We start from the raw sequence: 21,856 nt of genomic DNA on the forward strand, positions 1-21,856 counted from the left end.
AAATAACATACATTCAGAGGACTTAAAGCGAAGGTCCCCTAAACGTCCCGAATGGCCGCTGCACGTCCTGTGAACGTCCCCTTGAACGTCCGGGGGACGTCTTCGCGAACGTCCGCTCGACGTAAAATGGGACCCTACACGCTGACGTCCGGGGGACGTTCGCAGAGGCCATTTAGGGGACGTCCTGGGGACCTTTTTTTGTTAGCTGGGAAGCCGCTGTCTGTTAATTAAGATTTGTTATGGACGTCACTGTCAACTATATTTACTTTAGTCGCTGACACTATGGTCACGAGTCATTTTCACACCTAATGTAAAAATAAAAAAGATACATCGTTTATAGTGGTTTGAATGCTGTAGTAGCCTACCTTGCTGTTGAATGAACAGGACAGTTTGAGTTGTTCAAGTTGGAATGAATGACTCTTTTGAATCAGTTTTTTTTCTTCTTCAATTAATCGACTAAATTCGTCTAAATCGTCGAAGTCAGTCCGCGTTCACACAAGACACAAGAGGACACAGCTACGAGTGAAATATGACGTCATGTGCTCTTGCGCCTTTTCAAAAATACAATTCATAATATCACAATTAAATATTGATAAATGCCAAATGTAAAAATATACAATCCTACAACATCTGCAGTTTTTCCTGTTCTTTTAATTAAGTAGCATATTTTGCAGGCTAGGCCTACTTGTAAGACAATGGTATGAGAAGTGTGATGTGAATTAGCTTTGCTAATTTTATGTGGTTAAGCTAGCTAGGCTTATTAAGTAGCTACATTTATCACACATTATTTATGGCTCAAGTGATTGGCTCAAAAGTTCCAGTGTTCCAACGATGGTATATTTCACATACTTCCTATCAATGTTCACTGAGATGAATAGGAATTAACAGGAAGCTTGCAGGTAATTATAGAAACCTGGAAAAACTGCAAGGTGATTGGGACCCATAATATCTTAAAACAAGTTAGGCATATCTGAAAAATAAACATCAGCTAAACTGAACATTTTGCATTAAACCTAGTAGAAGAGTCAGATGCTTTTCTCATGTTATGGGAACACATGTTAATCCATTACAAAGAGATAATACCTTGCAAGACTTCTTCAGAAGGTCACTTGAGGATGCTATAGACTGTGATCCAGACAACAGAAGAGAGACTTTGACCTTTATCACTCATCTTTATGCTTCATTCATGAATAGACCATTAAGCCATACAAACACAGGATCGGGAAACGATAAGAGAGGTATCCGGATTTGAAGGTGTGGAGCTGTGATGGTTTGCTCTGATAAAGTCTCCCCTGTGCATTTACTGTGCACAGTTGACTAGAGAAGGATGATGCACAGGTTTAAATGTTCTTTCTGACCACTTAATTTCACTATTATCTCACATATAATTTACTACTGAAGTCTCTGACCTCTGGCGCATTCACTAGGAAGTGCTCAGAGTCTTTCCTTTACATACAACCTTCAGCACTTCCACATATTCAATTTCAAACATTCAAGTCAAGGGCTTTGTGAATGACTAAATACTGCTTTCTGTGAAAAGAGCAGTGTTTTTATCTTGTGTTGATGTATTTTCTATTGAAACAAGAAGTTTGGGTCGGGTATAGAAGCTCCTTTTTAAGTAGCCTATAGTCTATAGCCTTTAGTTTACATCACAGATGTAAATCTTGATTGGTTCACCATGATTGTGAACCATCAGAGGCAACTGGTATTAAGGGGAAGGATGTTGTCAATCTGAAGGGTATTTGATTGGACAAACGTTTATATGTGCCCCATCATCAGTGCTTATTTTTACCAAAAGATAAATGTTTATCAGCTAAAAGTCAATTTGGTCAGCTTTTATGTGCATAGCCTGTTTTCACCTCACAGTAAATAAACTTCGTCTCACATATTAACTTGTAATTATTTCTTGTATATTTGCAATTGTTTTGTCTTGTAATTGTGACTATATCACACAGCTGACTTTTTTCTCATAACTGCTACTTTAAATCTCAGAATGTAACTTTATATATCATAATTGTTACATTATATATCACATATGGCGCCTTAGTTTCTTGTAATTACAGTACAAGTCTCACAAAGTGACTTCATATTGCCAATGTGACTTTGATTCTCGTATATGTGAGACTTTATATCTCACAACTGCAACTATATCTCACAATTGCAACTTTGTTTCTCATAATTGCGGCTTTACAGCACATCTCACAAATCTCACAAAATGCCTTTACATTTCACAACAATTGTGACTTTATATTTCACGAATGCAACTTTGTTTCTCGTAACTGTAATTTATAATCTCACAACTGTAAAAACATAAAACACATTTGCAAATTGTTCTTGTAATTTAAGTGAAGTTATTAACGTAATTTCAGGAGGAGTACGCCCATCAAATTTTCCAATTAATAAATACAGCCTCTTACCACTTCCGTTGTTAGTTCTTTCGGCATCCCTCCTCCTCCCCATCTCCTCCTTTGATGCATATTTATTTATTGATCTTTCTGTCTATAGCTCGAGTAGAATAGTCTCTCTGAGCCCTCCATTGCAGACATCAAGCCAAATCTGTTTACCACTAATGCTAAGATTATATGGGCACACAAACTTGTGAAACTACAGTGTACAAAGTACCTTTATATTTAACAATTGCGACTTTTTCATAATTGCAACTTGACAGTATCGCACAAAATATCTTTACATCTCACAAATATGCCTTTGTTTCTCATAACTGCAACTTTATATTTCACAAAATGACTTATAACTCAATTGTAACTTTTATGATTTTGTCACTGTTGATATCTTTACAGTATATTTCAAAGTGACTTTATATCTTGTACTTGAAACTGCAACTTTATATCTCAAAAGTGTGACTTTTCACTTTTTACTACATCTATATACAGGCTTTATTCAAACTTTATCTCACAATGTTTTATTACCCTAAGGCCTTAATGTAGCTCAAACAATAGAACATGGCACTATAAAGCCAAGGTCATGGGTTTGATTCCCAGGGAACGCAAAAACTGATAAAAAAGTGTACCTTGAATGCAGTGAAAGTTGCCTTGGATAAAAGCGTCTGCCAAATACATAAATGTACTGTAAAAGTAGACACCAATGGACTTCCTTAAAGCATATATATGACCTCAAGGCTAACTAACATGCACTACACTTTTCACTCACTGCTGTTCTGAGGGATTTCACATTTAACATTTCCTTTCATATAGCTACTACCTTGATTAACACACACACATCTTGTTCCAGCAGGTAAAGAAAACACCAGCGCATGGTAAATAATTACAGCTAGCTATCAATCATGTCACAAAATCAGTTAAACTCCTAACATTATTCAAATCAATCTGAATGCAGGATAAAGATAATTGCATTTTATGTCATAACTCAGCATCAGGAAAAAACATTCCTGTCTTAGCCTTCCTATCCAGACATCCATTTGCAGAAACCAAAAGAGGAACAGATACGCAGACCAACCCATCAAGAGCCCACAGGGTATAGAATGCCACACCATCCAAAACCGGTTTCCACGGCAACCTGAGCCGAAAAGCCCGCCACAGCATTTACAGCAACCCTCAAGTATATATTTCCTCCAGAGTTCAGGGAAGGCGGGTGACCACTGCTATAATTCAATGGAGTAAGACATATCGCTCGCTGAAGAGCTGCTTTAACGCTTTGCCTTTGGCCACCTTTAAATCTAGAACAAACACGCTGTAAGCCCATGGAGGCATTTTTAGCTGCTGCGGAGATGCTTTTACGGGCGCTTTTTGGCACCACACGTGAATTTTCTGAACCACTGGACCGCACACACATCATTTTATGGGTATGAATTCAACCGTCCCAACTGAAGGCTGCGATTACAATACCCTGCACATTTCTGAGAAACACCGGAACAAAAAACGTACGCTAAGCTGAATTCCAAATGCTTCCCTGGAATTAGGGAACTCTGAGGGCAGAGGGCCTGTGTCAGATAGCTGTGTTTGTACACATGTAGCAAGACAATAGTCAGTTATTCAGAAAAGAAAAACGCCACAGGGGACGTATGTAGATTAATTTATCAAACATTCATCACAAACCATCAGTTTAATACCACAAAAAGTCATCTGTGATTTCTTAGACATCACATTATTGGATCACCTCAGGGACAATGGGGCTGTTGATGGCCATTTATATTTAACTAGGTAAGTAAATTATACATCAATGTAAACTCTTTCACGCTCAGATTCTAGGAAAGCATTCAAAGTCTCATAACGTGGCATCTGGGAGACAAAGCTGAAAACAAAATCGTGACAATAACAAACGCGGAGGGAGCGGGTAATCACAGGAGAAACTGACGTGTACAAATGTTTACGAATGATAGCATTTTTATGCACACACACACACAAACACTCTCTGACTAATAAGTGAGAGATTAGGAAATGACCTGTGTCATATTACAAACACCTGATCTGTAAATATTGATTACGCTTTGAGTAAACAGCACTGAATAAAAACAGCAAGTGACAGATGGAGAGAAAAACAATAAGAGAGCAGACCAGATGTAGTAGTTTGAGATTATGTTGAAAACAGTATCTCAACAAACGTGTCATACAAAATGTCATTTTTTTCCCCCAAATGTTTCAATTCTTGTATATAATTATTATACATGCAGTTGAGCTCGTAATAACTTTTACTTAAATATAAGTGAATTGGGTCACACTTTATTTTAACAAACCATTAACTACCACTTTTGCCCTAGTAAACTCCTATTTTGCTGTGTATTAATAGTAAGGTAGTTGTTAAGTTTGGAGGACTAGGGATGTAGAATATGGTCACGCAGAATATGTGCTTTATAAGTACTAATAAGCAGCCAATATGCATGCTAAAAAAAAAGTGAGAATTGGTCCCTATACTAAAGTGTTACTGTGAACAGCACAGAAATGGTGTTTTAAAAGTATGAAAAAAGAATTGGTAACCAGTCCGAGAACATAAATCCCATGTGGGCGTTTCAGGGTGTTATTACTGGGTGGAATCAGTGGGCAGAACAGCTTGTTTATGAATGAGAAATGAAAAGTATGACCCCACTAAGAACGTCACATGTATCAGCAAGCAACTGGTAAATAGTTTCAAATAAAAATGGCATAAAGTGTCTTAACTCATCTCACCTCATGGGGCAGGAAACAGTGTTTACCAACACATTATAAAACAGTGTTTTTCTCATGAATAAACATGAAAATATTGTACAACTACATAAAAAATTGACTTAATTCAAAATTGGTGGTAGCAAGGCAATATCTGCATTACAAAAATAGGTGTAAAATATATTTAAGGGTAATTTCTGTGGCCAATCAAACAATATATATATATATATATATATTAAATATATATAAAAAACAGTATGACAATAAATTTCATAATTTTTCTAGCCATATTAGATGTATAATGGAGTTTCAGTACATTCCTGTAACAAAATACAAAAAGTCACGCAAGGATACTGTCTGTTTCTCTTCCTTCGCTGTCTGTCATGTGTTTTCCACAGCTCAAGAGCGGAATGAAGTCCAGAAAAACACGACTTGTTATGTCACACAAACACCTGTTGGAGGACAGATGGCGGGATGTCTGCGGCCTGCAGGCTCTGAAGCAGACGCCGCACTGTGGCTTCTCTTCCGTTCCTCTGCGTCCACATCACCAGCCCAGCGAGCACCTGACTCTGAACCGCGAGGGGGTGCTCGGCGCAGCACCGGTACAGATCCGCATAGGACAGGCCCAGGTCCAGCAGCACAGACTTCCACTCTGAACTGAGACGAGTGGCCAAGCGGTTCAGATGCTGCGTGGTTGGAACAGTCGGAAGGATGTGGTCAGGAACACCACATTGAACTGAAAACAACAAAAAAACGTATGATTTCAGAAGTACAGTAAGTCGTTACACAAGCACATCTCATTGAAATAATTACAGCACAAAACCAAACAACAAATACTGTAAGGAAATCGGGCTGGGAATCGTGCGATTGTTTGCATTCAGAACTGGTTCCATTTTTTGTAACATTAAACCATTTATAGTTTTCTCTTTGCTCCACGCTGTATTTTTCACTGCGTGAGAACATGATGTGAGGCGTGAGAGCGGCATGGCTTGTCAGACATAGCAACAGTAATGAAGAGGGGCAGGTCTTTGCGAAGGGTCAGTTGGGATTGTTTGCATTCAGAACTGGTTAAATTTTTTCGTAACCGGATGATTTCTGTGACGTTCAGTTCTGTTAAGGTTTCTTTAACATCTCCTTTTGTGTTGTCCTTTTTGTTTGCATGCAACAACTAACATACAGCATGACCAGAGTTGTCCAATTCTCAAAACAAATGGTTCTTTTGAACTACAAGACAAGACTTGTGTTTATTTAGACGCAGAACGTCTTTACGGCCACATGAAACAGGAGATTTTCAGACGTGCATTCCAACTTCGCCTCAGCGCCAGGTGCTAGTCAAACGAGCACGGAAACGGTACAGGTGACGAATCAGCTTCAGTAGAACATCAGTGAACTGCTTTCAATTGTAATCAGTGAACAATAGTAATGGTATCAGTGATACTTGCCTTCAGTCATAAAAAAAGATGCCATTAAACAAATATTAAAAAATATACTGTCTTTATGTTGTTTCTATATTAATTTGAAGATTGATATTATTGCAATATAAAACTATATTTAAAAACTTTGATGTTAGATGGGATTAATCGTGATGTTGTTGCTTTTTTTTATCCTTCATGTTAGACATGAGAAGGATTTGACTGTACTTAAAAATAAATAAATCCAAAATGTCTAAGTCCATGTCAAGTTCGTGTTCAAGTCCATCCAAGTTCATTCCTAATTGCAGTCTGAGTCCAAGTATGCCAACACTAATACTGTGTGTGTGTGTGTGTGTGTGTGTGTGTGTGTATATATATATATATATATGAACATGAAAAATAGTGTGTATTGACATCTTTCCGCAGTTGAAACAAAACACCTTCTGATGTTCATTCATGTTTATTTTGTGCTGTAACTAGTAAATGCTGTTTTTGCTATTATATTTAAAATTGTTTTGGCTGAATCAGAACTATCAAGTTTGTTACAAATGCAGTTCCAGGAAAATAAGAAACAAACACTGAAAGCAAAAGAATGTTTCCCAAAAGAAGGGAATGCTGTACAGCATGATTTATTCATATATGCTTCACTGTTATAATGCACTCAGGTTGCCACTAAACGGCTTAAGGTGACAAGCCATGCATGTGTAATTCTGACCTCAGTAACAGAAGTTTAAGGGGGTCAGGGGACAAAAACAGCATCTCTTATATGATGTAAGCATATTTATTTGAATTAAACACATTTCATGCACCTGAGTGGAACAGCTTAAACTGCTAAAAGCAGGAAAAAAGCAGTGATAAGTCTCTACATGAAGCAGCATCAGTAAGTCAAAACATATTTACTGGACTGACCGAGAATTTACATATAAGGCATAAATTAATTTAAATTAAAATTATACATACACATAAAAGCAAACACCATTTAATTATATTGGAAGAGAAGGACTAGGACAGATATTTAACCATTCAAAATCAGTTTCTTGGTAGCGACATCAACATCCAATCTTTCTGTCCCTGTGTAATAAAGACACGTCATTGTTTTCGTCCCAAGAGAATAGAGATGTGTTTTATTTGAGCAGTGGGGATGAATGGAGCAAAGGTCGGTTTGAGAGTTTGTTTTGAGTGTTCCCAAATTCTTCACAAAATCAAGGACGTCCATTGATTTCTGTCGTCAAGAGACAGGAGTGGCCACACCAGGCCATGAGAATAACAACTCTCTATCTCTAAGGCAGGACATTTTTAATAACTTCTGAGCAGAATCGAACACTCTTGCCATTGACATTTCATAAATTCTTTCCTATAATCTTCTATAAAGGATCCACATTGTTCAGAAACACATTTAAAAACAGTCATTATTTTTGCAATTACACTTGGTGACACTAACAGGTGCAGAAATGGCCCACTTCAGCTTTAAAGGGTGCAGAAAATATTCAATTCAATTCCTCTTCACTGTTATAAGCGCTCAAAAAACCAAGTACAGTAATTCTCTGCCATGGATTTGGACACTTTGCGGTAGTTTTTCACAGCTTTAAAGCTTCTAGACCCCTGGGACAAAGAAGATTAGTGTGTTGAGGTGGCCCAACCATCAGCAATAAACACCACAAAGAGGATTTCACACAGCAAGTGCTGGTTTAGTAAACAGGGGTGAGCTGGTAAAGATCCAACAGAGCCATAACATGTCTGTGGCAATACTTTATCTGATTAATGGCACACGGTGGTGGAGGTACACAAAGGAAAAGCGAAAAAAAGACAGTCAGAGACTAAGAGAATAAGATAAAGTGCAGAAAAAGACATTGGGAGTGAGCATAGAAATATAGGGTATCAGGGAAAGGAAAAAGCTATCCATAATAGTGGTCAAAAGAATGGCCAGAGATTGTTTTAATGTTTTGTATTAAAATAAAAGTTTTTAAATATTAATATTGCAATAATATTATGTTATTATTACATAAAAAATATAAAATATGAATACTATTATTTTTTATATTAACAAATTCATTTAAATATATTCTTAAATATAATAATAAAATAAACAATAAAAAAATCTTACAAATCTTTAAGTACACACTGTCATTTGAACAATGAGTAGTAATGATGCTGAAGTACAAAAAAGCTTCATTCTGACAAGAAAATTACAAATTTCACAGATTTCAACTTGTGGTTCAATAAGTGAATCAGATTTATTAACCACTCTGATGGATTCATTTAGTTAATTCAGTAAAGGGATACTTTAGATGGATTATTTGTGACTCATTAAACTTCTGTGGTCACATTCTGTGTTTGTTTTTGTGTACAGTTTTGCCATTGTACTCAATATATTCGCAGGCATATTTATCACCCGTTTATTTTATTTTGCTGACAAAAATGTCTGATACTGTATTGGTTACCAAAAGTTATTTTTGAGAATCAGCCTCGCACTAAATATGATTAAAAAAGTACAAAACTAAAAACACAAATCGGTTATGTTTCGACAAACTAATGTAAAATGTTTATAGCACAATCACGATTAAAGCTGATGAAAACAAAAGAAAAAACTGGTAAAGTAAAAAGAGGTTTTATTTGAATTTTTAAATCAAAATGAATACATTAGATAAACGTTTAATGGATAAAAAGTATAGTGTAGAAAGAAAGAACGAAAACAGAGAGAGAGAGAGAGAGAGAGAGAGAGAGAGGGTGCTCTGCAAAGACCATTGCCTGGGTTTCGGCGAAATGCTTAACTTTTCTGAGAATTGTTTCTTTTTTATAGGATGGAGCATTCCAGCTTCAATTTCCACGCGCACAGTGGACACTTAACTCCAGATTGCTGGAGGGAACAGATTGTGCACTTTAAGAACAAAAAGTATGCAGAAGCCTTGATCTGAGGGGACAGTTACCATACCTTAGCCTTAAGAGGCCGTATGGAGACACATGTAGCTCTGATGTACAGTATATATAGCCTATCCATCACGCTTTTGTTATATGAAGTGTCCGTGAGTTCGTTCATAACAGCAGAAAGTGTTTACATAATGAATTAAACATCCCTGTGAGAGGATGCAGTAAATTTGAAGGACTAGGAATATGTTTTTTTTTTGTTTTGTTTTTTAAAAAGGCAATACAAATACAGATGTGAGCGAGCGTGCATGTGTGTGAGAGTTTGAATTTCCTAAAACAGGTCACTCTGTCTCTCTAGGAAAAGTAAATTCGTTAATTTTGGGCAGGGTGATAGTGAACCGCCCACACACAGCCTCTAGGGAACAGCAAGCTGTGTCATATCTCTGGAAAATTCCACGAAATCTCACAATAAACCCTGCTTTTCAACAAGCGTGACGTCACAGGACTGGGCTTGTTTATCTGAAGTTAAAAAGAGGGAAAGTCACAGGCATATATATCATCATAATATACAATATAAACCAGAGAATTTCACATCTAACCTCACATAAACCTGCAGGATAGTATCACAATGTGACATTAATGTTCCTGTTTCCTCTTGAAGAGAGATGGGGACAGTAGAGGAGGGTTCATTGAGGACATTTAGGCTCAATACAGGTGTTTGTGAAGACTGATCATGTGAAGATTGAAAATTGATCATGATGACACAGAACAAACATGATCATGCTAACAATCCAGGCACAAATTACACTGAAAAAAAATGTTTCAATCATCCAATTAAAAAAATTTAGGGTAATGATTCACATCTATATTTTTTAACTTGAGCCAATGAAAAATAAATAACTTGCCCTTAAAAATTTTTTCAGTGTACTTCAAATTAGCCTCAAATTAAATATAAGCACAATTTTTGATCATTAAAATTGATTTTTTTTTTTTTTATTAAAACAGCCTGACTATGGTGGTTTGATGTGATTGGCTTCCTCTGAGGCTGTACATTACAAAAATGTCTGATACTGTATTGGTTACCAAAAGTTATTTTTGAGAATCAGCCTCGCACTAAATATGATTAAAAAAGTACAAAACTAAAAACACAAATCGGTTATGTTTCGACAAACTAATGTAAAATGTTTATAGCACAATCACGATTAAAGCTGATGAAAACAAAAGAAAAAACTGGTAAAGTAAAAAGAGGTTTTATTTGAATTTTTAAATCAAAATGAATACATTAGATAAACGTTTAATGGATAAAAAGTATAGTGTAGAAAGAAAGAACGAAAACAGAGAGAGAGAGAGAGAGAGAGAGAGAGAGGGTGCTCTGCAAAGACCATTGCCTGGGTTTCGGCGAAATGCTTAACTTTTCTGAGAATTGTTTCTTTTTTATAGGATGGAGCATTCCAGCTTCAATTTCCACGCGCACAGTGGACACTTAACTCCAGATTGCTGGAGGGAACAGATTGTGCACTTTAAGAACAAAAAGTATGCAGAAGCCTTGATCTGAGGGGACAGTTACCATACCTTAGCCTTAAGAGGCCGTATGGAGACACATGTAGCTCTGATGTACAGTATATATAGCCTATCCATCACGCTTTTGTTATATGAAGTGTCCGTGAGTTCGTTCATAACAGCAGAAAGTGTTTACATAATGAATTAAACATCCCTGTGAGAGGATGCAGTAAATTTGAAGGACTAGGAATATGTTTTTTTTTTGTTTTGTTTTTTAAAAAGGCAATACAAATACAGATGTGAGCGAGCGTGCATGTGTGTGAGAGTTTGAATTTCCTAAAACAGGTCACTCTGTCTCTCTAGGAAAAGTAAATTCGTTAATTTTGGGCAGGGTGATAGTGAACCGCCCACACACAGCCTCTAGGGAACAGCAAGCTGTGTCATATCTCTGGAAAATTCCACGAAATCTCACAATAAACCCTGCTTTTCAACAAGCGTGACGTCACAGGACTGGGCTTGTTTATCTGAAGTTAAAAAGAGGGAAAGTCACAGGCGTATATATCATCATAATATACAATATAAACCAGAGAATTTCACATCTAACCTCACATAAACCTGCAGGATAGTATCACAATGTGACATTAATGTTCCTGTTTCCTCTTGAAGAGAGATGGGGACAGTAGAGGAGGGTTCATTGAGGACATTTAGGCTCAATACAGGTGTTTGTGAAGACTGATCATGTGAAGATTGAAAATTGATCATGATGACACAGAACAAACATGATCATGCTAACAATCCAGGCACAAATTACACTGAAAAAAAATGTTTCAATCATCCAATTAAAAAAATTTAGGGTAATGATTCACATCTATATTTTTTAACTTGAGCCAATGAAAAATAAATAAGTTGCCCTTAAACATTTTTTCAGTGTACTTCAAATTAGCCTCAAATTAAATATAAGCACAATTTTTGATCATTAAAATTGATATATTTTTTTTTTATTAAAACAGCCTCACTATGGTGGTTTGATGTGATTGGCTTCCTCTGAGGCTGTACATTTCATACATTCAAACGTGATTTCAGTACATTCCATTTTTTATCAGGCTTCAGACGTTCCATCTCATTCCTTATGACTGCAATTCTGCTGCCCAAGTAAGGAATTCCAGTTGGATTACTGGATGTGCTCTAAATGGAAAATACTGCAGACTGAAAGATAAGATTACACCTCTTTCCAATGGAAATGTCCAGTCAAAAATATGTGGCTTATGGTTGTACATCTAAAGAAAAAAGAATGGAATGAATAATTAAGTTTATGCATGAAAATACATCCTTTGTGGAAAGTACACACTCACACGAAGACTATCAGACCAGAGCTATTAATGTGAATTAAAAACATGACAAATTTGTTATTTTTTAAAATAATTGTAATTAAGACAATTACATAATAAAAATAATTGTTTAATTTTAAAAAATCAATGTACATAATATAATTTACATTTATATAATTATGTATATAAAACAAAAATATAACATTACATGTATATAAAAATTATATATAAAATTAAATGTGTGTCCGTGTGTGTGTGTGTATATATAGATAATACACACACACACATACATATAAATTCTATATTATATAAAATTTATTATTTTATTTATATAGAATGTATTCTATTATATATCATTATTATTATTTTATATATTAAAAATATTACAATAATTTAAAAAAATTACTGATTATGTTTTTTGGTTGGCTCTGGCCTAACAACTTTGTTGTCAGTGATCAGTATCGCTTCCACAAAGAATATATTTTCTTGGGTAAATGTATATGTTTGCCATTTATAACTTATGTTATTATTTAACTTTTTTAAATAAATAAAAAATGTTTATTTAAAAAAAAAAGACATTCTGGAAAAAAACTGCTTGCAAAAATAAATTGTATTTCTCAGTAAAAATATGAGCAGGGAAAGTACAAATCTGAACTGACTGGGCCAGCACAAAAGCACTTATGGTTTGTTATTTTTCAGATGACTGACACAATCAGTTATTAATCCAGCTCCATATAAATCAGAATGGCAGCAATGCATGCAGACACAAAATCTCTCTGTTGTCGAACTATAAAGATTTGCCTAGACAAGCAACTTGAGACAGATGGTTTCGTGTTATGAAGTGGCTCAAAATGTTCTAATGGAGCATAAATCTAAGACCTATTAACTGTCCTTAATAGAGCCCATGTGTAAGCCTTGGCTTTGGCCACATGAACAAAAAACAATCTTGGGTGGCTAAATTGGCTGTGGACGCTCAACATCTGATCTCGATAAATCTCCCAATCATCTACAAAACTGCACCAATATGAGAGTGTCGTCTCTGTTCGTCAATACAAAACATTCCTAACAGACGCAGCACATCAAGGAGTCAGTTCGAGTGTAGAGTCCAGCTGGAACGGCCAGGCGCTACAGCCCGCTTCCACATTCTGACAGGAAGACTCTCCTCAAGCCAATGTTCCTGGAAATCAGACTGTACTAGAGATGGGTGGAGGGAACGGAAGAGGAGAGTCAATGTGATGTTCCAACAAAAACAAGTGAACAGCACTGTGCTGGCTTGTTTCAAAAGCAAATTATTAAAAGTTCCTTCCTGCATTCGTCCGTGGGCGAGGCAGAGAGGCGACAAGTCACACGAGGAGAAGAGTCCAGCTTAGCCGACACTAATGTGATTGTTACTAGGAACAATCTTGCTTGCTATTATAAATTAACTTGCTTATAAGTTTTATACGCATCAAACGTTCGGTTAAGCACGTTTTCCTAACATAACGACTCACTCGTTGAATCTATTTTTTGCTATGTTGCTGACCTGATCTGTTCAGTTCACTGTAATTATATCAAAAAATGGCTTTGAAAAACCAAGATCTTAGAGATCGATCCCACATGTTACGATGACTTCACTGTTACTACATTGTAACGTCTGGACCAATCAAACACACAATTTTTCATTTGATTTAACAAATCAGTTATTCATTAGATTAACAAATCGTCACAGTCCCCTCACCCAATAAACTGGATGCCAGGATGTCTGCAACGACACCAGGCCCCCCCGGTTACCATGGCAACCCTGACACCAGATACATTTACGACCTAATGGAATGTAAGTAGGGAAAATCACTGCCTTTTTCTTAAGGAAGAGACACAATGCACAGTAGAAATGGACTTTTCTACTAATTAATTCATAGGAAAACCTTTCTTTGAATGAACACACATATCCTTCAGGTCATGGTGTATGTTGTCTTTGATATTTTTAGACTATTCTATGCATGCTTATGATGGAACCCATTCCTGTCATCTTGCCATATGTAATCATACCATGTTTAGTATCTATGAATTCGCCTTCTGATGATCGAAACGAGCGTGTATATTATATGTTGGTACATAGGCAATATATTAGTGTCCTGAGAATCTGTAGTAATTTCGATTCAAGTTCCATTTGCAAAGTACCATGCCCTCACACAAAGGGTCATAAAAACTCCCCAGTATCTCAAAACTCCCACTTGGGACGTCAGCCTTTCTCATTGGACAAGCCCATTTTGAGAGGCGGGAATCTTCCGAGACATTATTCATATTTCCCCATGAGCTGATTCGCTACAACATACTAGAATGATGCTGGTGAAAATGGTGTAGCTTTATATATAAGAAATTAGAAATGAATACTTTTATTCAGCAAGGATACATTAAATAAATCTTTTAATCATTAAATAAAAATTTATGTAAAAATATATTTTTATTTCATAAAAATATTGCATTGGTTTCTGAAATATAATATGACACTGAACACTAATGGCTGATGAAAATTCAGCTTTGCCATCACAAGAATAAATTAAATCTTAAAATTCATTTAAAGAGATAAGTGTTATTTTACACTGTTATAATATTCCACAATATTACTGTTTTTACTGTATCAAATAAATGCAGCTTTGGTGAGCATAAGAGACTTCTTTCAAAAACATAAAAATACTTAAAGACCTCAAAGTTTGGAATGGTGTTAGTGTATATTAAGAGTTGGAACCATTCAGGGGTTCTAAAATATAAATCATATGTACTACTTTTTTTTTTGTCCTGTTTGGAGCTTAACATTACCTGCTCACTATGAACTCAGGATCTCTTAAAGGGATAGTTCACCCAAAAATGAAAATTCTGTAATTAATTTCTCACCCCCGTTCTGTTCCAAACCCGTAAGTGTCAGGGATTCATCACAGTCACTTCAGTCACCATCCAGGATAATTACCCGATCACAGTCACCTGAGTTCTGATCACCCGCACCTGCTGTCACCAATCAAGCCACACTACAAATACACACACAGCACAGTCACTCACTGTCCGGTCTACCGTTCACTCCTACGAACTTCTCTGGACTCTCTCTGCCAAATTCTCCTAGAACGAATTACCTGCTGTTCATCCCGCGATCCTCCAACGACTCCTTGGAAACTGTTCCACGATCTCCAACATAACCGGCATCCGATCCTCACCATCAGAACTCAGATAAGCACCCTGGAACCATTCACTGTGTTGACACTCACCTGCCTTTACACACCTATTCCAGTCATCCCCTTTCCCAGTCAATAAAACCATCCTGATTTGCACTTACCTGTTGTGTCTGGCCTTGCTTTGTGACAGTAAGACCTTCGTTCATCTTTGGAAAACAAATTAAAATATTTTTGATGAAATTCGAGAGCTTTCTGACCTCGCAGCTACGTAACTAACACTTTCAAGGCCCAGAAAGGTAGTAAGAACATTGTTAAAATAGTCCATGTGGCATCAATGGTTCAACCGTAATTTTATGAAGCTACGAGAATACTTTTTGTGCCAGAGAAAATAAAAATAACGACTTTATTCAACAATTTCTTCTCTTCCATGCCAGTCTCTGTGCGTCGTGGTACTGTCGTGAACGCGCGAAGTCTGACGCGGAAGAGAAGAAATTGTTGAATAAAATAGTTATTTTTGTTTTTGCAAACAAAATTATTTCTTCAAAAAAATATATATTTGTGTCCACTTGAGGAAAAAAAACATCATACAGGTTTAATACAACAGATTTTTAATTTTGGTTGCACTATACCATCCAGCAGCCCTATAGCACACAAAAAACTAAATTCTGTGCTTCTGTTATACAGAAACAGGATTGTATGTGAATGTTTTACCATATGTACGCCATATGCCGTCAGATAATATTATGTGCTGGATATCTACTTTAGTTCTCAAGCTTTTTTATAGTCTTTGTGGGCGACACTGGCATACACTCTAAAAGTAAACACATAGAGAACGGTGCAAAAGCTCTTGAGCTGAATTGGCAGCTGCTGGGTATTACAGAGGGTGACTAACAACGTATAAGGGATTGACCTGAAGATATAAGACACACGCAAATGCAGCTGTGCAAATAACAGATACTACAGTCATCGTGGTCTGATGACTGGGAGCACCAGTCTGGTGGACACATGTTACTGATCATGTAGAGCAGTGTTTGTCAACTTCCTAGACATTCTGGTCTGATAGGGAATGCAAAAACAATGCTAAATGAAAACAATGAAAAGGCAACTAAGTTTGAAAAACTAGGGTAGCATATGGTCTTGCAGAATGTGCTTTATAAGTAATAATAAACAGCCAATATATTAATAATAGGCATGCTAATAAGCAACTAGTTAATAGTGAGAATTGGTTCTCATACTAAAGTGTTACCATCATTAGTTTGAATACATTTCTATTTTTGACAGTTCTTTGGCTAAAACTGGCAAAGTAAAGAACAAAACAACTACAAAAATATGGCCTTTTGTCTGATCAAGGTCTCATACAAGCCAATTTGGAAAAGAAAGCTCCCAGAATGACTCACAACTGCACTAACAAGCAGTCACCAAGGGTTCTGAACATGCTAACTTCTGCTATAATGGAAGCCAGTTGTGATAAATTTGTCTAGAGGCCTGCCACAGAACATTTAGCCTTGTAAACAACTTAAAATTCAAAACCTTACAGCATCAGGTACGATAATTCCCAGAACCCCTAAGTGAAGGCTTAAGGAACCATTTGCATAATTTTCCTTAAAGCGAGCATCTCATAAATAAACATGCGAATACGCATGACTCGCAGGTGTGCAAATGCACTTTAAAACGAGGATATTGTGTCCCCACATGACTGATCTCGATTTCAGAGTAGGTAATAAGATCATAAGGATGGTGCTTTGTTAAATTCAACCAGAACATGCGTCTCATTTATTAATGTGTCCGTGACACTGCAGAGTCAGAGCCTGTCACAACGATGGAGAGTGAAAGCAACTTGAATGAAAAACATGTTCCCATGCCAACAGAATGACATCATTGGTGTCAAGATCCAAATTCATAGTGACATGAATATTAATAATATGAGCAGCGGATGACAATAAAAGCGGGAAAGGAAGAACAAAGCACCACAACCGTTTGTGTCCCTGAACGGCCCCTGACGACTCAAACCTATTAAGCTAAGAAGAGCTTTAAAATTAAAGCGAGTACTTAAGTGTGAAGAATGCTTGCTCAGAGTAGCGCTCGTCCTCGACTTCCAAGAAATTTGCAAGCACGCTTCTTTTTTCCCTCCATTTCTTTTATGCATTCTCTCTAACTCCACCCCATCCCCCAATTTATTACCATCTGAACCATAATAAAATCTTCAGCTCAGTAACTGGAGACAGGAGGGAGAGGGAGAGCAGCCAACAAACGGCTCTGATTATATTTTTCCTAGAAAGGAGGATGCTCGGCGAGAGTGCTGGGCCACAGAGCTAGTGCCAGGAATCAATGCAGCTTTCATGGAAAACCAGGGCAGGGCAGCGCACCAAGCCGGCCTGGCCTTGAGAGACTCAAAACACAACTTCAGCTCTTTTTTTTCTTTTTATACCTCGCTCTCCTGCTTTTCTTTTTATGTCTTGTTTTTCTAGGAGGGAAGGGGTTTGGGTTTTTTTCAAAGGTGTTCTGGGGTTCGGTTGCCTGACTAAAAAGGGGGATGCGGAGTGTCAGTGTAGGGTTGTTTGTTAGTGGGTGTTCCGTTCTCACATGGGGAAACAACAGAAAGCAGATAATAAGCCGTCTTTCAGCGAAACAGCAGCTGAAATATACATAGTGCATGCAGAGAACTCCTTTGTTTTTACAAACGTCTGAAACCAGACTGGTGTGGATGTAAATAAGGCATTTTACAGACTGTAAATATGCAAAAACATTCGTTTTCAAATCATATGGAAATTTGCTATGCTTTAAATGCATGTCCTGTAGGCTCTCTGAATTAGTAACAATCAAGTCAAGTCAAGTCAAGTCTGCTTTATTGAGGGTTTAGTGTTAGGGATTAGTGTTAGGAAGGGCAATTAAAGCACTTGTTATTTAACCCTCCGGTCAGAAACGGGAGATGTAATAGCTTGACCTCTAGCTTTCATAACCTCATCTCAATTAAAAAAAATAATAGTTTCATTATGAGACAGAGCGTGAAATCAGGTTAAACTGGAAAGCAATGCGAGGGAATAGAAACACATCTGACTAAAAAATGCTTTATGTGTAGTGCAACTGGTGCCTTGAAATGGCTTAGAATGATGTTATAAAATACAATTATGTTTTAGTTGGTGTGTTATATTGTGATATTTACTTTATTTTATTTATATATTATTATTTGTATTTTATTAAAAACTACACAATACAACTATAACTATTAATATCTATTATATTTTATTAAAATAAAGTTATGCAACGATTAAACAGAGTATTATATATTATATATCTATTCTCTCTCACACATGTGAGACATGCCTGCCTCAGTGTCTGGAGACATTTGTTCAAACAGTGTAGGTTTGCATATCCACCTAATTTTTCAAGGCGTAAGTAATGTATACTATTTTCTGTGAATATGTGAGACTTCATTAAGGGCTATAGATAAATAACTAGGCCTAGAAGATAGTAAAGTACAGTATACTATAAAACGATTTGCACTACAAATCAATGTGTTTATGAATACGATAATAAAATAATGTGATAAATAATACAATTATTTAAATAAATTTACAGTAAGTTACAAATGGCCACACCCACTCTTATGTTAACAATAAAGTTCACACACGTGTGTGTGTGTGTGTGTGTGTGTGTGTGTGTGTGTGTGTGTGTGTGTGTGTGTGTGTGTTGTGTGTGTACTCTTATGTTAACAATAAAGTTCACACACGTGTGTGTGTGTGTGTGTGTGTGTGTGTGTGTGTGTGTATGTGTGTACCTGGAATTTTCTATGTTATGAGGACCAAATGTCCCCACAAGTATAGTAATAGGCTACCAGTACATTTTAAAACAAGCGTATAAATCGGGCTATTCTGTAAATGAGGACATTTATAGCATTTGTGCTTACTTGTACTTACTTTCTTTTTGTTTATATTATTTATGAATCGTATTTTTCGAATTAAAGATAGCCCAAAGGGATGTTCTGTCAGATGTGGCTCAAACGATAGCCAAGTACACCCACGTAGGACTCACCTGTGAAGGACGGAGGAGGAGACTCGGTGTCTTCAGCACACAGTCGCAGTAATTTGTCTTTGATCCAGGGAAAATCTTTCTCTAATGACTGAATAAAGTGACGGAAGGCGTGCGAACACCGAGTGGGCAGAATATCCAGCAGCTTTAGCGTTTTTTTCCTATTTGACGACTCGGACTGAATCTCCTCTAAATGACGCTCCGTTAAGATCTCCTCCTGGTATAAATACTGTATGATCATGTCGTCCACTAAAAGCTCCTCGGCCAGAAAAAGCCGCTGAGATCGGAGCAGTTTTTTGTGTTTTGGGTCCATATTTGAACCCGATGACCCAGTAAAAACCACAGTCTATGGTAAAAAACCAGATTGTTAACCATAACTGACTGAACTATTAAGAGTTTACTACAACGCCGGGAAAACGTCGGCGAATTCTTCGTTAACCTATCAATAATTGTTGGTAAATGCATATAAAGGGGTGTTTGTGAATATATATCACATAAATATCATAAGTTTGCGCTGTGTAATACATTGTGTATTACACATGACTTTTCCGCGTAATGTCGCATTAATTTCTACCGGCTGGAAACGAGGAGCAGGAGGAACTAATGTTTGGCATCATTGTTGTTCCCGCATTTGTGTAATGTGTGTAAATAAAATTAGTAATTTAGGCTAATCATTATGCAGAAATAATTATCACAAACAAAAATACCCTGAGAAATTGTATTATAACCTAACATAATAGAGCTGTTTTTATCCTTTCCAGGCACAGAGACACCCATCCAGAAACCTTCAATATAAAGCTGGATTTTCTAGGTTAATACATTCAAATATTAACAAGCGTTCTGTATTATTAATGCAACACATTTATATAAACCTTTAGAATGTGTTGTCTTTACTTTCACAGACATATATAGTTTATTGTGGTAACAATAACTAGAGCAACTATTGCTCTAAATATTGATATTTTAGCTTAAACTATAGTTACCACAGTAAACGTTTGTGAAGGATTATTATTACAGTCTTTTTTCTGTCTCTCTTTCACTCTCTTCTTTTCACATGATGTAGAGCGAGTGATATTATTGAGTGATGCTCTTGTCTTTCCAGTTTGTCCTGTGATGACTCTTACAAAAACATTGTATATAAAGCTGCCTATTGCTGACATTGTCCCCTGATTAGGAAAGTTCTGTTGGATATATTTTCTTGTCCTCTTGACATTCGGTTAAACCACTTGTTTGAAACGCTAAGCTTTCTTTTGCCATTAAAGTGGCTTTAGTCTTTCAAACACTGGCTATGATTTTGTAGAGCAACAGTTGTTCCAGGAAGAGCGGATTATTTAAATATCATGGCATTTATGAGCTGCAAGAAGTTGGATGTAGGCTATCTATGTAAATCCCCCTTGGTATTATTTGTATAATCCTGAGGGTCCATACCATCATTGCCTTTTGCAGCGCTCAACCCTGTGTCCTCAAGCAAATAATGCGCTATATGTTCAATTCATTTCATTTATGGTATGGCTCTTTATATAACCATACATAAGGCCTGCTTTACCAACAAGCACGTTTTACACTAAGCCTTTTAAAATCTGTTAGAAGGGATTTTCCTTTCAGAGAATCCATTATTTTTGAGGCTTAAGGACTTCAAACCAAATTGGAAGCATATAATAAGGACATGGATATTTGTGTAAAACTGTACTATACAGTCACTACATGTTTCAAACATTTTAAATTTTTTGTTATTAATCTTATCCATTTAATCTACTGTTTTATCATTCTAATGGTAATAATCTGTTTCATATTATCATAGCTCTGAATGATGTTCCATATGTTGTGTTTCTGCACATGGCACCACTCCTGCCTCAAGTTTGAATGAACAGTTTGATATTATCATCATCTGGTCTTGATAATGCCATAATGATACAAAAGGTGTCACATGTGCTTTTGCGAACCGTTTTTTATCAGATGTATAGTACAACATGAAGACTTTGAGCTGAAGTAGTCCACTGAATTGTTTTGTGCATGTGGTATGAGGTGAGAGTTCAATAGCCCTCGCCCCTGAACTGATCTTTTAAATCCTGTTTACTTGACCGCATGAGCTGTTAAGATGTTCACCAAGCCAGTGTCAGGTCCGGTCATGTAAAGAGATGTGAGATCCAGAATATTCCTCACTGGGTCAGTTTAGGTCCTCTTGCCCTCAACCACTGTCAAGTTTCAGGTCAACATATGTGTTTGTGCATCTTTCTACATTTAATTTATTATTCCCTGTCACTTGGAAGATTTCTACTGAAATCCCATCCAACTACCTAACGTTTTGTCTAAAGAAAAATGACTAATTGTGGATATTAAAATATATTAATAAAATATAAATGATAAAATATGCTAACTGTATCATTGTCATTGGTCCTACATGATCAGAGACAAAAATAACTAATACTGCTTCCCTTAAAAACTATATTATATTCCAT

General features: G+C 36.5%; 1 protein-coding gene across 1 annotated transcript; it reads right to left on the bottom strand.

Moving 5' to 3' along the window:
• Nucleotides 1-5,385: 5,385 nt before the first annotated feature.
• Nucleotides 5,386-19,962, bottom strand: cradd (CASP2 and RIPK1 domain containing adaptor with death domain). Its single transcript, XM_016495986.1, has 2 exons — nt 19,401-19,962; nt 5,386-5,853 (listed from the first exon to the last, which is right to left on the bottom strand). Exons 1-2 carry the CDS (start codon nt 19,708-19,710, stop codon nt 5,558-5,560), a joined length of 606 nt encoding a protein of 201 aa, XP_016351472.1. The 5' UTR covers nt 19,711-19,962; the 3' UTR covers nt 5,386-5,557.
• Between the last annotated feature and the right edge of the window lie 1,894 nt (nt 19,963-21,856).

The sequence above is a fragment of the Sinocyclocheilus anshuiensis genome, unplaced genomic scaffold (assembly GCF_001515605.1).
Source record: "Sinocyclocheilus anshuiensis isolate Anshui unplaced genomic scaffold, SAMN03320099.WGS_v1.1 scaffold538, whole genome shotgun sequence".
Classification (NCBI taxonomy): domain Eukaryota; kingdom Metazoa; phylum Chordata; class Actinopteri; order Cypriniformes; family Cyprinidae; genus Sinocyclocheilus; species Sinocyclocheilus anshuiensis.

What these genes read in the sequence shown, in the direction of transcription:
- cradd (XM_016495986.1), bottom strand. Translation starts at nt 19,710, where the DNA reads ATGGACCCAAAACACAAAAAACTGCTCCGATCTCAGCGGCTTTTTCTG. An exon ending in TCCTCCTCCGTCCTTCACAG is followed by an intron (nt 5,854 to 19,400) that starts GTGAGTCCTACG and finishes TGTTGTTTTCAG; the next exon opens with TTCAATGTGGTGTTCCTGAC.